Genomic DNA, 16,473 nt, shown 5'->3' with positions numbered 1-16,473 from the left:
ATTTAATATTTCATCCTCTTTAATATGTATATTAGGTTTCTTCGAATTAATATTTTTTTAAAAACTATATTGACCTACAGAAATTTCTATCATTTCTCCATCACAAAGTTTATTATTCTTTGTTGTAATATTTGGTGTTAAAAAGGTGAATAAAAACGAGCTAATGAAACATTAGTATAATTATCACATATTGGAAGAGTTAATCTTTTTCATAGTATACTAGATTTATCACTAAGTTGATAAAGGCGGCTCATTTATTACTGAAAAAATATTAAATAAATGAACAAAACAGGTTTCGAACCTAAAGTAAGAATTCCAGAATACAAACTAAAAAACAAACATGGTAAACTTTTACCAAATTCTATTAGATGTGCAATAATTGTGCCAAGTGGTTGTGGAAAAACAACATTAATGATCGATAATTATATTTTAGCTCCAGGTTGGTTAAACTGGAATAAAATTAAACATTTATATATTTATTCAAAAAGTTTAGATCAACAAAATTTCAAGAATTTATAGAACAATATAAAAAATTTAAGATAAAATTAATGAAAATATTGTTTTATTGAAAATAATGAATAAATTATTCTATTAGATGAATGTGAAAATAATTCGGTGATTTCATTTTAGAAAATCAAGATACTGTAAGAGAATATTTTACTAGAGGAAGTCAAAGGTATAGATTGTTTTTATTTAGCTCAAACATATTCAAAAATACCGAGCAGTTAGTTATGACAATTTAAATTTTTTCAGTATATTTCGAGAAGAAGATACAAATTTTAATCATATTTATCTAGAGTTTGCAGGTGGAGTTTTAAAGTTTGATAAGTTTAAAGAAATGTGTAGTAAATATGGAATGATGAATTTGGATTTTTCACAATAGACATGACTAGAAAACCAAATGAAGGGAAATTTAGAAATAAAATACAAAATTTCTTAACAACATAAGCATTAAATAAAAATAAAAACATTAACATTAAACATAAATGTTAAACATAAACATACATGTTAAACATAAATGTTAAACATAATTAATGGTTTTCTTACTTAATAAATTTTTGGAAAATATGATGAAGTTCTTAAAGAACCTAATGAAAATAGGAAGAAATTGAAGAATTAAAAGAACAATTTAAGCTTTGGAAAAAACAACCAAGAACAGAATATGGAAATTGTAAAACGGAAGATCAACCTGTTATTGATGCTATTGAAAAAAAAAAGCAAGGTATTCAAGGATTACATGATAATGGTTTAGAAGCAATTGCAGAAAATAGAAAAGTTGAAAAAGAAATGATTCGATATCCTCATCATATAGAAGATTTTGGAGATTTATCACCAACTAACCATTAAAAGATCGTTATGATGATATTCCTGGAAAATACGAATATACGTTAAGTGAATCAGAATTCAAGCTGTATTAAATAAATACCAAGAGGAAAATGAAAAAAAAGTTAAATGAAAGTAAAAAGATAAATGAAACTAAAAAGATAAATGCTAGTGAGGAATGTTACAGTATATTAATCTTATTGAAGATAAAGTATTTGATTTAAAACCAGTTGGTATGTTTAAATATGTTGGTTAATTACCTGTTGAATTTAATGGTGAGAAACGAAAAATTGGTGATAAAACATATGTAGGTACAGATGGTGTAATGAAACTTTTAACTGAAAGTGAAAAAACTTTCTGTGGAAGATTTGAATAAAAAGTTTGATGCTGTAGATTTATCAAATTATGCAAATATATTATTTAATTCAGAAGCACTATATTCTGATAATAATCCAAATAAAATAAGATCAAGTAAAGGTAATAAATATAATTACTGAATAAAAGAAATTGTTGATGTTTATTTTCCAAATTTAAAATGACCCACTATGGATTCTTCAGAACTAAGATCTCCTGAAAAACAACAAAAAATTTTAGAAGGTTTAATAAAAACATATACAGATAAAGGAACTGAATATGTTTGGATGAATGCTGTTAGATAATTAATTGATAGATTAGCAGTTATTCATGGTGAAGAATTAGCTGGAAATAACAATTATCATAATGAAAAAGTTAGTATTGCACAAATGTTAACAAATAGATTTAGTGATTTTATAATTGATAATCCAAAAGAAATTCCATATTTAATTAGATTTTTGAATATTCTTACACATACATTTTGGAAAAGTGATAAATATGGAAAAGGATAGTAAGTACTTTAAGTAACAAATTACCGTTTGACATGCATCTTCCAGGTAACAATTATTGTGGTCCAGGTCCAAAATTAGAAAAAAGAGTAGCCAAAGGTGATAAAGGTATAAATCCATTAGATCAAGCTTGTAAAAACCATGATATTGCTTATAGAGATAATAATCATTTAGAAAAAAGACATATAGCTGATAAAGAACTTTAATTAGCTGCAAAAGAAAGAATGTATGCAAATGATGCTTCATTTGGTGAAAAAGTTGCAGGAACAGAAGTTAGAGGAATAATGTATGGAAAACGAAAATTAGGTATTGGAATTGATGTTGATGAAAATGGTTGGGGATTATTAATTTTTAAACTATATGAAAAATCTCTATACATTTTTAACTATAAAAAATATTTATTAATTTTTTATTTAAAAAAACTTTATTAAATTTTTAACTGAGTAAATGAACAACTTTACAATTGATTATACTTTGCTACCTAGTGGTAAAATTAAACCAAACTCAATTAAATGAAAGTTAAATAATGAACAATTAAATGCAATTGAACCATTTTTAACAGATGTTCAAATAAAGAAAGTTGGTGGAAATTTACTTGTACCATTAGCTATTCCTGTTCTTAAAAAAATTATTGAATATTTAACAAAAAAGAAATATTGTAAAGGACTAACACAACATGAAGGATGATTTTTACCATTATTATCAGCTGTATTACCTTATTTAGCAACTTTTGGTTCTTTAGCTGGTAGATCTGCAGCAATTGCAAATGCAGTTATAGAGAAAAAGAAAAATGATAAAGAATTACAGGAACGAAAAAGACATAACTTAGAAATGGAAAAGAAGCTGGTAATGGAATAAAGAAAAAAAAAATTCCAAATAGTATTTGATAAATATCCTAATGCATTAAGTAATTTAGATATAGAAGACTTACTAAACAATTAATATGATTGATGAATTAGTAGATAAACCATTTAAAATTGAATGTGGTATAGTTAATTTAGATACATCTGATAATCATGGGACACTGTGGATTTGTTACTATAAAAATAATTGTAAAAAAGTTGTATTTGATAACAATTAGTTAACTATTTAGGAAAAAATGAACTATACTACAATAATTTGTGGTTATTTGTGTTTATTCATTTTAATATTGGTATGTGAGAATTATAATTTTTATCATATTTTAGATTTAATAAATTGACATTTTTGGGAATAAGTTAAATTCAATTAAACAAAATGAACAAATAGCTAAGAAATCTACATTAAATTTAGAAAATATCGAAAATAGTTTAAACAACTGCAATGATCAATAGATCCAAAGGTTACTAATGAAATTAAGCAATTTCAAAAGGAATTTAACACTACTTTTAAATTACATAAAGGTTATATTAGTTTTCAAAATAGAAGACTTGTTAATGTAAGTGATCCAGTTGATTTAAAAGATGTAGTTAACAAACATAATTTTTTTAATGAACTATTAAATTTGTTACAAAACCAGGATTTACAGGTATTTTAAAACAATTTAATAACTATGTTAATAAAGAAGATTATAACAAGATTCAAGCAGATTTAAACAATATTCTTTCAGATTCAGAGCAAAGAAATGGTATATCGATAGTGTTTTGCAACAATATAATAATAAAATAATTGAAATGTAATAAAACCTCATTGAAATATTAAAGATAGTTAATTCACAAGGAAGTAAATTTAAAACATTAGAATCACAAATTAATAAAGGCTTACATAAGAAAGAAGTTGAAGATTTAGAAGAAGTAGAAGATATAACATTTTTAGATAAATCATAATTATAACTATATTTTTTTAATTTAATAAATTTTTTGATCTATGTAAATGGAAAATCATACTTCACATGACTATCATATTTATTGTTTAAAGTGTAAAATTTTACTGATACACATAATCTGCATAGAGTAACAACTAAAAATGATAGACAAAGAATAGAAGGTCTTTGTACAATATGTTAAAAAATTTTGTAAGTGCTGGTGTAGGTTTCAATAATAATAATGTTCGCGAAAATATAATTAATGAATTACATAAACGAATGAGAAATAATTTTAAAAGAAGAAATGTTGTTTCTTTTGGTATAGATGGCAAACTGATGTAGTTGAAATCGATTCTGGTCATTAAAATGGATTCTGGTCATTAAAATGGATTCTGGTCATTAAAATGGATTCTGGTCATTAAAATGGATTCTGGTCATTAAAATGGATTCTGGTCATTAAAATGGATTCTGGTCATTAAAATGGATTCTGGTCATTAAAATGGATTCTGGTAATTAAAATGGATTCTGGTAATTAAAATGGATTCTGGTAATTAAAATGGATTCTGGTAATTAAAATGGATTCTGGTAATTAAAATGGATTCTGGTAATTAAAATGGATTCTGGTAATTAAAATGGATTCTGGTAATTAAAATGGATTCTGGTAATTAAAATGGATTCTGGTAATTAAAATGGATTCTGGTAATTAAAATGGATTCTGGTAATTAAAATGGATTCTGGTAATTTAAAAGGAATTTCTAAAATAAACTAAAGTTATAAATATTTATTAACAGTAATTGACGTTTTTTACAAAATATGCATTTACTTTTCCTATTAAAGCTAAGGCATCTAACAACATAGCTTTTCAAAAAAAATTTATAGATAGAAACATAAATAAGTTACAAACAGATAATGGTAAAGAATTCTATAACAAAGAATTTAAAGAATTAATGAAAAAATTTAACATTAATCATTGTTCAACTTTTTCAGAATCAAAAGAATCTGTTGTTGAACGATTAAACAGAACACTGAAAGAAAAGATGTGGAAGAAATTTGCTTTACAAGGAAATTATAAATGGATAAACTTAGTTAATATTCTAGTTGATGGATTTCCTAACGCGAAACATTCTACAATAAAAATGAAACCAATTGATGTAAATGAAAAATTTAAAGTAATTAACATTGTATCTTGTGAGCAAGCTAAATTTAAAAAAGGTGATAAAATGAGAATTAAGGCTTTTTGAAATAGGATATATAGATAATTGGTCAACAGAAATATTTGAAATTGAAGATGTTATTTATTCCAATCCAATTACGTATGAATTAAAAGATATAAAACGAAATTTTTGTGAGCAAGAACTACAGAAAACGAAATATCCAGATGCATACTTAGTTGAAAAAGTTTTAAGGAAGAAAGGAGATTAACTTTATGTTAAATGGTTAGGTTTTCATAATTCACACAATAGTGGGGTAAATAAAAATAAAGTAAATTTATAAAGACGCTGTCTGAAGACTTTCTTTGCCATCGGAAAGAAACAGTTTACTATTTTAGATTAACAATCAATCTCTTTAACAATCAACTACTTTTTGAATTACATTTAACTATTTCCATCAATTTTTGAATTTGATCATTTTTACTTTAATTATTTCGTCTTTTACTTAAATTCATCTTTTACTTTAATAGTTTCATCATTCATTTTAATTCTAACAACTTTTAATTGAATTATTTGTGTGTTCAACTTATTCATTTCTTCTAGTCTTTGTAAACAAAAATTTTTACGTTTTATTAGATCTTTGTATAAAAGTTTCCATTTATATGGAAAAATTTTATATAATAAAAATTTAATGAATTTTATACAGAAATATTTTCTATAGAAGTAATTTTATTAATTTAATAACTGATAATGACAATATGGTAATATATCTATTTTATTTTCCAATACATATCTTTTATTATCATGAGGACATTTTTGTTTACTCGAATTATATATATTTCATGTTTTTTGACTTTTAATTAGATTTAAATTTGTATATTGTTCTATATCTTTATAATCTTCTAAACTTATTTTGTTTTTAACAACGCATTTTTCAATTCATTTAGATTTTTTTCTATTTTGTCGCCAACTTTATAAGCATACGCCTTTGCTCTTAAGCCACAAAATTCTTCCATTATATTTCCATTATATTTATCTTTCATTTTACTAACAACATTTTTGTGTACTTGTGGAATATTATATATATTATCTCTTTTATTACAGCTTGTATCAAAATAATCAATCATTGACTTCATATCTTCACAGAAATCTTCTGTTTTAATATTATAAATATAACTATTTGTATCTTGAAAACATAATTCAATATTTTCACCATATTTACATTTCATAACTCTATAGTGAAAATTGTACTTCAGTTCTTTAGATAGGTCGAGTATACTTAATCCAACATAAATAGGTGTATTAAGTATTATTTTAGTTTTATTCGTATGGATAGCTACCATATTTTCAGTAAATATAGTTCTATGTTTAACGTTTGGTTTAGCTACAAGTTTATCACATACTTTACTATTTGAAACTAATTTTATATCTTGCCTGTTTCTTATACTCTCCATTGTTTTACCAAATACAGAATTACTCATTCATTTAAAGAAATCTTTCTCTAAATCATTTTTAGCTTTAGTTCTTAACTGTGTGTTTATACCTATATACTTCTTTAACTAATCAGATTGTTTAAATTCTAAAACTATGTGATTTTGTAAGTTCCATTCCTAAAGATAAATAGTGTTTAAGATTTCTATAATACATAATTACACTTTTTATCTAAAGTAGTTATTAATTTACTTTCTTTTGTACCCATACCAAGTTTCGATTCAGGAGATAGTTGTAAATCTCTATGTAAATTGTGTAATTCTTATGGATATTCTAGATCTACTTCAAATATATAACCATATGTTTGACTATTGTTTGACATTTCTCTTATTTTTGTACAATTAAAATTATTTGGGTCTTCCCATTTAAAACCACCTTATGGTAAATATTGATTCATAGCAAAACTATATAAATTTTTTTCATCTAGATACATTATATAATTTGATATAACTTTATTATAAAAATCTTTTAAATATTTATTATTTGCTTTTACATATCTTTTCCTACAACATTGTGAAAATCCACCTCTTATTCCTTTTTCAACCATAAGAAGCATATCATAATCATGTAATAATTAAAGATTTTTGAATTTGTAACATTGGATCTCAAGATGCTGGTACTGTAAAATACCAAGAAGGATCTAGATCAGAGAATGCCAGAGTGGTCCATATCGACCCCTTGGGGTCGATATCGGTTTCCTAGGGGTCGACATAAACGAGAACTGATTTTGGGGGCCGATGAGGTTTATAAATCGATCCCTATTAAATTAACACAAGTTTTTATTTAAAACTTTCATGTTAGGTAGGTACTGTATTGTTTGTTATGTTATGTGTACTAAGAATAATTAATATTTAGGTAGGAAATAGCATTGTTGTAGTAATGTAATGTCTCAAGTTCGTACAAGATGAAAAACTCGGCAAGTCTGTGTGGACAAGTTTGTGCAAGATGAGGGGTTTAAGCTTATGTCTTTCAGGCACGTTTTGACTTGCTCTCTATTTGACGCTTACGCCATTTAACACGAACGAATTCATGATCAAGTCCAATCGTGTTCCTGATATTTTACTATTTAAGGAGCTCTGTCTTCTTGTATTGACCTAAGTCAGAATGAAAAATTACACTCTGTAGCAGCTGTTTTAAGCTAGCGGACCATTACGAATATTGGGGTTGATCTTAAAAGTAGGTAATTTGGCCATGGGGGTCTGAGGTAACAGTTCATTTTGGAAAACGGGTCACTTGTCCAAAAGAGTTTGGGGATCCCTGATCTAGACTATATGTTTGTATACATGTTTTTTTGAAATTTTCAAAAACATCACTTATCAATAATATATTAGTTTTAAGATGTAAATCATGATATTGACCAAGATTTTTAATATTGAATTTTCCCAAACTAATTTTGCATGTTCATAATCTTCATCCCTTATATCACCATCATTTCATTCACTATAAAATTTATCTTTAGTTGGTAATTGTGTTACTTCAAATTTTTTTTCAAGAATCAGTGTAATCATATGGATAAACACCTTTTTAGTTACTTAGTTAAATAATTCTGGGGAAACATTCTTTGTAATATTTTTTAAATAGATTTTTCTTTAAATCTGATTAAAGTTTATCAAGTGAAGACGTCATATTTCTAAATCTATCAACAAATCTCATTATTAATCTTTTTGTATGTTTACCAAATCTAATATATTTATTTTCTTTACTTGGTAAAATTTCTATTTCTTTATCATCGTAACCTAGTTCTTTTACAAAAAGATATTAATCATAACCAGATAAATTATGTAAATAAATAGGTACAAAATCAGGTTCTTTTAGCTTTAAATTATATATATTACAAAATGGAGCAATATATTTTCCTGTTAAATGATCATGATGTTGCACTTTTTTATTCTTTTTTTTGTATAAAGACATTTACATAGAGCACAAAATCTAGATTTATGAAACAGTTTGTATTCATCAAGTGTAACTGGTTTCATTTCTTCGGTTTCAGAATAAATTTCTTCAACTTCTTGTTTCATACATTCTATAAATTTTTATGACAATTTGGTCCTCTATAAATAACAGGATCTTTATAATTTCTTTATAATAACAAAATCCACTTGGTTCATGTTTTTGATATTTCCTTGTATATGGTGTTTCTGGATTTGGTTCACAATTATCTATTTTTAAAAGTAAACTTTCAAAATCGGCATAAATAATAAATGAAACTTTGTGTAAATTGATAATTTTTTAAATGAACAGATTCTCCTTTACATGGCATTTCAACTTTTACTGCTTTATTAGTTAAACAATTTTTGTGTTTTCATCTAATTTTCCTTTACAATTAAAATGTAGTAATATAAATCACAAATAAATTTTACTGTTTCATGTTTGGTAATTTGACTTGATACAAGTCTAGATAAATTTTTTATGTAACAATAATGTTAATTATTATCTTTCTTGAAGTAAAATAATTTACATGTTTTTCCTTTTTAGATTCTGTTATTTGTAATGGATGCACTTGATAATTTTTATCTTCATCATCAAATGAATAAACATTAATAGATATATTAATTATGTTTTCTACTTTTGGAAGATGATCTACTAGTACAGGAAATTCAAGATTTTCAAGTTTTTTATCGAGATTAAACTGACATCTTTATATTTTGTTATTCTATCGGAATGATCATCTGCAGGAAACAAAGCCGATTTTATAGCCCACAGAAAACATTTTTGATTGTTATTTTTCACATTAACACATGCTCTTTGTTTTCAATAATATGTCGTAAATCAATATAATATGATCCTCTTAGAGGAACACATTTGTTAATTGCTAATTATAAACCAATACTTCTATTTAATGGCCATCGATATCCTTGTGCTTGAAAATTATATATTTTTTCTAAAATGTCTTTTTACCAAATTTGAATGTTTCATTAAATTCTTTTTCTGTTAAAATTGTATAGTTTGGTGTTTGTTGTGCAAATTCTTGAACTTTTTCATTTATTTCATTTGTTTGTAGTGTATATGCAGAATAAAAATTAAAATTAACCTTTACACCATGATGTACTTTCATATAGTCTTTAACAATTTAAAATTTTTTTGTTTTTACTGCGTTTAAGAATTGATTAGGCTCGAGTATTACTTTCTAAATTCATAGTTTGTAATCTGTCTGCAAATGTCTTTTCAACTAAGCAATCTTTAATTGTTTTTCTATCTCTTGGTTTTACAAATATATTTGTAGATAGTGGAATATTCCTTTTAATGGTATATCTTCTTTAGTTAGAAAAACATCAGAAATGTCATAATATGGTAACTTTTTCCAAAGATTATCACTTACTTCAACTTTATTATTTTTAACAATTTTAGTTTGATTGTCACTTAATTCTTCATGTATATAAATATTAACAATATTTTTATATTTTATACTTACTTCAGTCATATAATTTTTAGATTTTCATTTACTTCAGACATATTATTTTCAACAATATTTGTATTATTTTCTCTTAATTCACCAACAGCTGAAGCAGTCTCAGATCTATGATCAGATGTATTAACTCAAAAATAATTGGGTGATTTCTAACAATATTTGAACGATTGCTAACAATAAATCTAATTAAATTAGCTTTACATAAAATTAAATATCTTCGAAAATTATTTATTCTAAAGAATTAATGAGGTCTTACAACAGGAAATTGTTGTAGTTGATTAGGAAGTTGTTCTAGCTGAGCAGCAATGATACTTTCCCTTTTGCTCTTCTATTTATTACAAAAAAATTTAAAAAAATTATTTTATTAATAAAATGATAATTACTTAATAGATGGATAAGGATTATATTCTAATAAATTATTAATCAAAAAGAGAATTAGTTTAAATATCAATCTGTTTTTAAAAGAATTAATTTACTAGTTTAGTTTAACAATCAATTGGTTTGTTCTTCTATTTATTACAAAAAAATTCATTAGATTTGTAATAATTATTTATATTAATAGAATGATAATAATAAATAGATGGATAAGTACTGTTATATAACAGATAATTAATTATAAAACGATATTATTTCAACTTTAAGTTTTCTTATTCTTAATATATTCTAAAGTACGTTTTCTACATTTATCGGAATGTCATAGATTTATATTCAAACAATTTAAATCTTTAGTTTCTTGACATATTTTACAGTTCTTTTCCTTCATTTATAACTTCATTATTCATTGTAGTTTCATTTTCGTATGATCTTCACGTGGATTTCGTCTTACATGTTCCTTGAAATAATATATAGCAACATTTTTTCCACATACACAAGGAATTCGATTTTTATCGTAATTTTCTACATGATAATTATTTTAACATGTTCCTCATATAGTTCTATAACCATATTTTGTGTGCTTTTGTAAAGTAAAATTATGAATTGATTTCTCTGTAGTACAATATTTACTAAATTTAGTTTTCACAGAACAATTTCATTGAACTAGAAAAAATAATTTATTAGAATTGTAAAAAAGTAAGTTTTGTAATTTTAAATTATTCGTATAAATTACTTTAAAAATAATCATCACCATCATCATAATCACCATAATATGCTCCTTGATCTCGAGCATCAAATTTAGTATAAATATCAGTTATTTCAATTTTTTTCTGGTACTTTATTTTTAATAATAGTCCAAAGTGGACAATTTTTTTGTTTAACCATTCATCAATACATGCTTTATGAAAAATATGTTTGCAATTTGTTTTACCAAATTGATTATTATTTTCATCACTTAAACAAATAGGACAATCAATGTCTTTTTCACATACTTCAATTAGTTCATAAGTATCTTTTTCTTTATCTTGCATTTTGTTTTGGTTCTCAATTTATAAGAAATAATTTTTTTTATGTTTATAAAGAATAAAAAATAAATCATTTAGCTATAATTTCAAAATTACATAACCGCATTGCGAACTCTATTACATGAAATTCATTATTTCTATTTTCAAGTTTCTTCATTCCTTTATATTTTCATTTCTTTTGTCCCCTTTTAATTATATAAAAATCAAAATTGTCTATTAATTTAGAAAATCTATTTGGTAAAATAACTTTAAAATTATTATTAAGTTCTAGACAATCTAGTATTTAGATATTCACAGTCTATATTATTATATAATACATTTATCTCCAGCTCATGTACTTCTCTAATTTCATTAGAAATACGTAAATTATTCAGCTTTTTTTTTATTAAAGTAGTCTCCATTTATATCGTGAAATTTTTATTACTTTTTACGAAAATAAATTTGCAATTTATATTAAAATATTTTTAAAAATGTTCTTTGTTAACTAATTTATTTGAATTAATTTACTTATGTTCACAATGTAAAATTTGTAAAGTAATTTATTTTTGTTTTAATTTGTTTACTTTCATTCAAAAAGTAGCTGAAAGGAAAGTAAATTTCATACCTATCTGATTTAAATTTTTGAAAACCATACTCTAAAAATTTAGACCCAGAAATCATATTTACTTCATCTATATAATCTTATAGCTGCTAAAGCAGAAAGCAAAAAATTTTATGTACTTATTCTTTAATATATAATTAAAAAACGCTTTTTTCACAGAAGCCAAAAATAGGACATATTTTGGGCTAGGAAAAAGTTGTAAAAAACGCTGTTTTTAAAATTGTTTTTAAAATAATAGGTAATTCTCTAATTTATTTAATTACATTACATTCACTTATGGGAAATGTATATAAATAAATGATTTTTATAGTAGTTATTATTATATTATTAATAGGTAAAAGGGAAAGTAGAATCATTTTGTAGGTTCTGGATCGTTAGATCAATCTTATGGAAAATAAAAAATACGAGTGCTAACGAGTAATTTTTTATTTTTTATAAGATTGGTCTAGTGGTCCAGAACTTACAAAATGATTCTACTCTCACATATCTCACACCTATTGTATTGTCTCCACACAACTTCAGTAAGTGTAAATGGATTTCAACTGATGCAGTTTCTTCAGGTATGAGGAGTTCAATCACCCATCGCTATTTTATACCTGTGTCCATATCAGACACTATTTTGGAACACTCTTCTAATGGCGCAAACTGCTGCATAACAACAGAACCCGCCAGCAAATGAAAGATAAAGGTTCAAGCATTGGCACTACACCAACGACATCTGATGTGGGCATCCAAAGTCACCACAAAAAAGTATGAGGCATTACTTTAGGAATGACCCTCATATATTATAGTCACTGCAATGTATGAGCTAAAATCGACTAGTCGCAAAGTTCGCACACCTGTGTTTTAACCCCTGCAAACTCTTTAAAATTTCGTGCAATGTCTTGCTTAATTTGATGCAGCGCAATAAGTATTGCGGATAACGAAAAGGAATTGAATTCTTTATCGAGCAAAGATATCAGACTGTAAGATGTGCACAAAATCAATATATCTTACCTTGTAGTTTTCCTAAAATGGGATGCAAAATATTTCATACTGGCCAGAGTGCCTCCTCCAAGCATAGGCTTCAGCATTTGGAGAGCTGTGCAGCCATACCAAAAGCCACCTCAGCATGGAATGCAAATAGCACATATTTAGCAGCGAAAAAGATTAGTAGATAATACAACATTTTAAATATTGTCAATAATTATATTAGATACATAAACAAAATTTTACTGCTCCTGGGAAACATGATATAGGATATCTGCAACCAGAACTGGGTGACCATTTTAGCCATTTAGTGATGTAGAAACTCTTCTCATCTCCACATTTTATAAATTCTGAAAATCTATATCTATATCTTTACTTTTGTTCTTGTAGGTCTGATGACATCTGTAAAGCTGAAACCAGATATCTATTCAATTTTATTAAAATGTGATATAAAAAAGTTAATTCTGAGATTTAGTTAGATGTCAAGGTCACAACTCTCCTCCAAAGACAGAAGTGACGTCATTTCAAAAATCTCTCGAACATGATTCTTATCTTGAACAGACAATTGAAGAAACAGTAAGGGTACTTTGAAGATTCATAGAGCAGAAAAAAGAGGCGTACCAGTCAACAGATCTTTCCTCTTGCAGCTAAATTCAGAAATGAATGAAGTAGGTTTCGTTGTTCCAGGTGCTGAGGATGTCAGAACTACAAACAGAGGTGACGCCGGCGCAAGGCACACTGCAGGAAGTTCGTGGAATCCAGACTTCCGCTTCCAGGTACGTAGGCTCTGGGCAGTGAGCACAGTACTAGTAAAAGTCTAGGGAGACAACTCCATGGAACGGTAATGCAACACACACACACACACACACACACACACACACACACACACACACACACACACACACACACACACACACACACACACACACAATGTTGCGTGTGTGTGTGTGTGTGTGTGTGTGTGTGTGTGTGTGTGTGTGTGTGTGTGTGTGTGTGTGTGTGTGTGCATGCTGTTTGGAAATAAAGGTCAGATCTGTCACGAAGTGAAAACCACAGTGAGAATAAAGAATGTTTAATTTGTAACAGTTTGCTACATCTTCCAACTACTTCTTTATAGAGTCACCATACCCTCATCATAGAAGGCAACCGCCTGTGCTTTCCGTCACTTGTCATCTACTCTGGGATGCATTTGGTCTTCGTAGACAACAGTTCATGTGAGCAGAGATGAACATCAGAGGGAGCCAAATCCAGGCTGTATGGTGGGCGCCAAACACTGCCCATAAAAAAACGCTGTCCTTGCCCCTGCAGTGTGCATCTGAGAATTGTTATGAAGAAGGAAATGGGCGACAGATATGTTACGTGGTGTTGCATGAAATCAGGCGGAAACTCACAGCGGGCACCTATACTTGGCAGGAGCCACTACTGTTCTAGGCTCTCCGTGAGCTCAGAAATGAAAAGATCAACCTGACGTGATCGACAGGCATGGTAGAGACACTGTCCAACACATCTGTGCACCGCTTCATAGGTTGCCATTTCACGACATGTCAGACCATGTTTATGGTTCGCATAGAAAAGTTACACTGGTTGCAAACGTAGTACTTAAACTGTGTGTTCAGATGTTAAAAAGTAATAAACGCTGCCTAAAAAAAAATATGAAGCTCCCAGAAGACGAGGAGGAAACGAAATAAAACTTTATGGCTTGAGAGACCATGTTATGTTATTTCTGTGATTACAATATGGAGACAAATTTACCACAAGAACTTAGCAGTACAAGCTCACTTGTTACTGTGACATTGCACACCCTCTGGCCTTGATGCACGCACAGGTTCTGTTGGGAAGGTGTCATAAAGCCATTTTATCGTCTCATGAAGCAAGCTAGCTCAAAACTGTTGTAACTGGTCCTTGATATCCTATATACTGGCGCTGGGATGGAGAGTATCTTGCTGGTCACAGGATTACCTGTTGAGCCTTGTACCATAGGAATCAAGGGAGAGGATGTTGTTTGGTGGCTTTTATCCTCTATCTACAACGCAACTCCACACATATATTAACAGGGTTCTTTATTTACATAAACAGGAAGCTACTTAACTTTAAGAGTCCATGTGTTGTGATGCAATCTCTTCACTAGTAGTCCATGTTAGCCTCACTGCTGATGGAGTACAAGTCCCACTATGGGATGAATGACTGACGCCAAAATAGGATGCAAATTTGTGCGCCAGTGACCGAGCAACTGCGCTAGTGACAGAGACTGAGAATTGAGACTGAGCCCTCCGGTCAGTGGCGGCGATCTAAATACTATGGTCGAGGGCACGTTGGTGGTATGTTGCTTGCGAGTGTCTTTGGCCTCTCCCTTGACAGGCGCACTTGATCCAACGCCTGCTATCGATCTTCTTCCTACATCTTTGCAGACCAGTGTGCTGGCGACAGCTTATGTCAGCACAGAACCTCAACATTATGCAGACAGTTCAGTTCATAGAGACATATGCCACGAGTCGGCGAGCATTGTCTGTTAAAAATGACACCACAGCACTGTCAAAAAAATGGCTCTGAGCGCTATGGGACTTAACTTCTAAGGTCATCAGTCCCCTAGAACTTAGAACTACTTAAACCTAACTAACCTAAGGACATCAAACACATCCATGCCTGAGGCAGGATTTGAACCTGCGACCGTAGCCGTCGCACGGTTCCACACTGTAGCGCCTAGAACGGCGTTCCGTCTTACCCTCCTGAACCCACCGATTCCATATTCTGCTAACAGTCATTGGATCTCGACCAACGCGAGCAGCAATGTCGCGATACGATAAACCGCAATCGCGATAGGCAACAATCCGACCTTTATCATAGTCGGAAACGTGATGGTACACATTTCTCCTCCTTACACGAGGCATCACAACAACGTTTCACCAGGCAACGCCGGTCAACTGCTGTTTGTGTATGAGAAATCGGTTGGAAACTTCTCTCATGTCAGCATGTTGTAGGTGTCGCCACTGGCCCCAACCTTGTGTGAATGCTCTGAAAAGCTAATCAGTTGCATATCACAGCATCTTCCTGTCGGTTAAATTTCGCTTCTGTAGCACGTCATCTTCGTGGTGTAGCAATTTTAATGGCCAGTAGTGTAGAAGTTCTGTTTTAGTCATCTTGTATCTCCCAACATCACTCAACGATGACTGTTTCCCATGCACTACAGCGTCATCGGAAAACAGCCGAAAATTGCTACTCATCCTGTCCATCAGATAATTTGCGTGTGTAGAGAATAAGAGCAGTCCTCTCATGCTCCCCCAGGGGCACTCCTGACGATATTGGAGCGGAGGAAAAATGATTTTTTAAATGTCTCTTCTCACGCTATAATTAATCTTGTTCTCACGATCCCTGTTGGAGTGATATTTAGAGGGCTGTAGTAATTCCTAGAGTCATCATTTAAAGTTGGTCCTAAAAACTTGTAAAGTACACTTTCACGGGATAGTTTGTGTCTATCTTCAAGTA

General features: G+C 28.8%; 1 protein-coding gene across 1 annotated transcript in view; it reads left to right on the top strand.

The window, feature by feature from the left end:
• LOC126428386 (uncharacterized) overlaps positions 1 to 16,473 on the top strand; it is a 220,948-nt gene that overhangs the window by 164,571 nt on the left and 39,904 nt on the right. Inside the window, exon 6 of the mRNA XM_050090311.1 lies at positions 13,678 to 13,766. Within this exon, the coding sequence (XP_049946268.1) occupies positions 13,678 to 13,766 (89 nt within the window). The remainder of the gene's footprint in view (positions 1 to 13,677; positions 13,767 to 16,473) is intronic.

This window comes from Schistocerca serialis, chromosome 12, assembly GCF_023864345.2.
Source record: "Schistocerca serialis cubense isolate TAMUIC-IGC-003099 chromosome 12, iqSchSeri2.2, whole genome shotgun sequence".
In the NCBI taxonomy this organism is placed as follows: domain Eukaryota; kingdom Metazoa; phylum Arthropoda; class Insecta; order Orthoptera; family Acrididae; genus Schistocerca; species Schistocerca serialis.
This window is presented reverse-complemented; position numbering and strand designations above follow the sequence as displayed.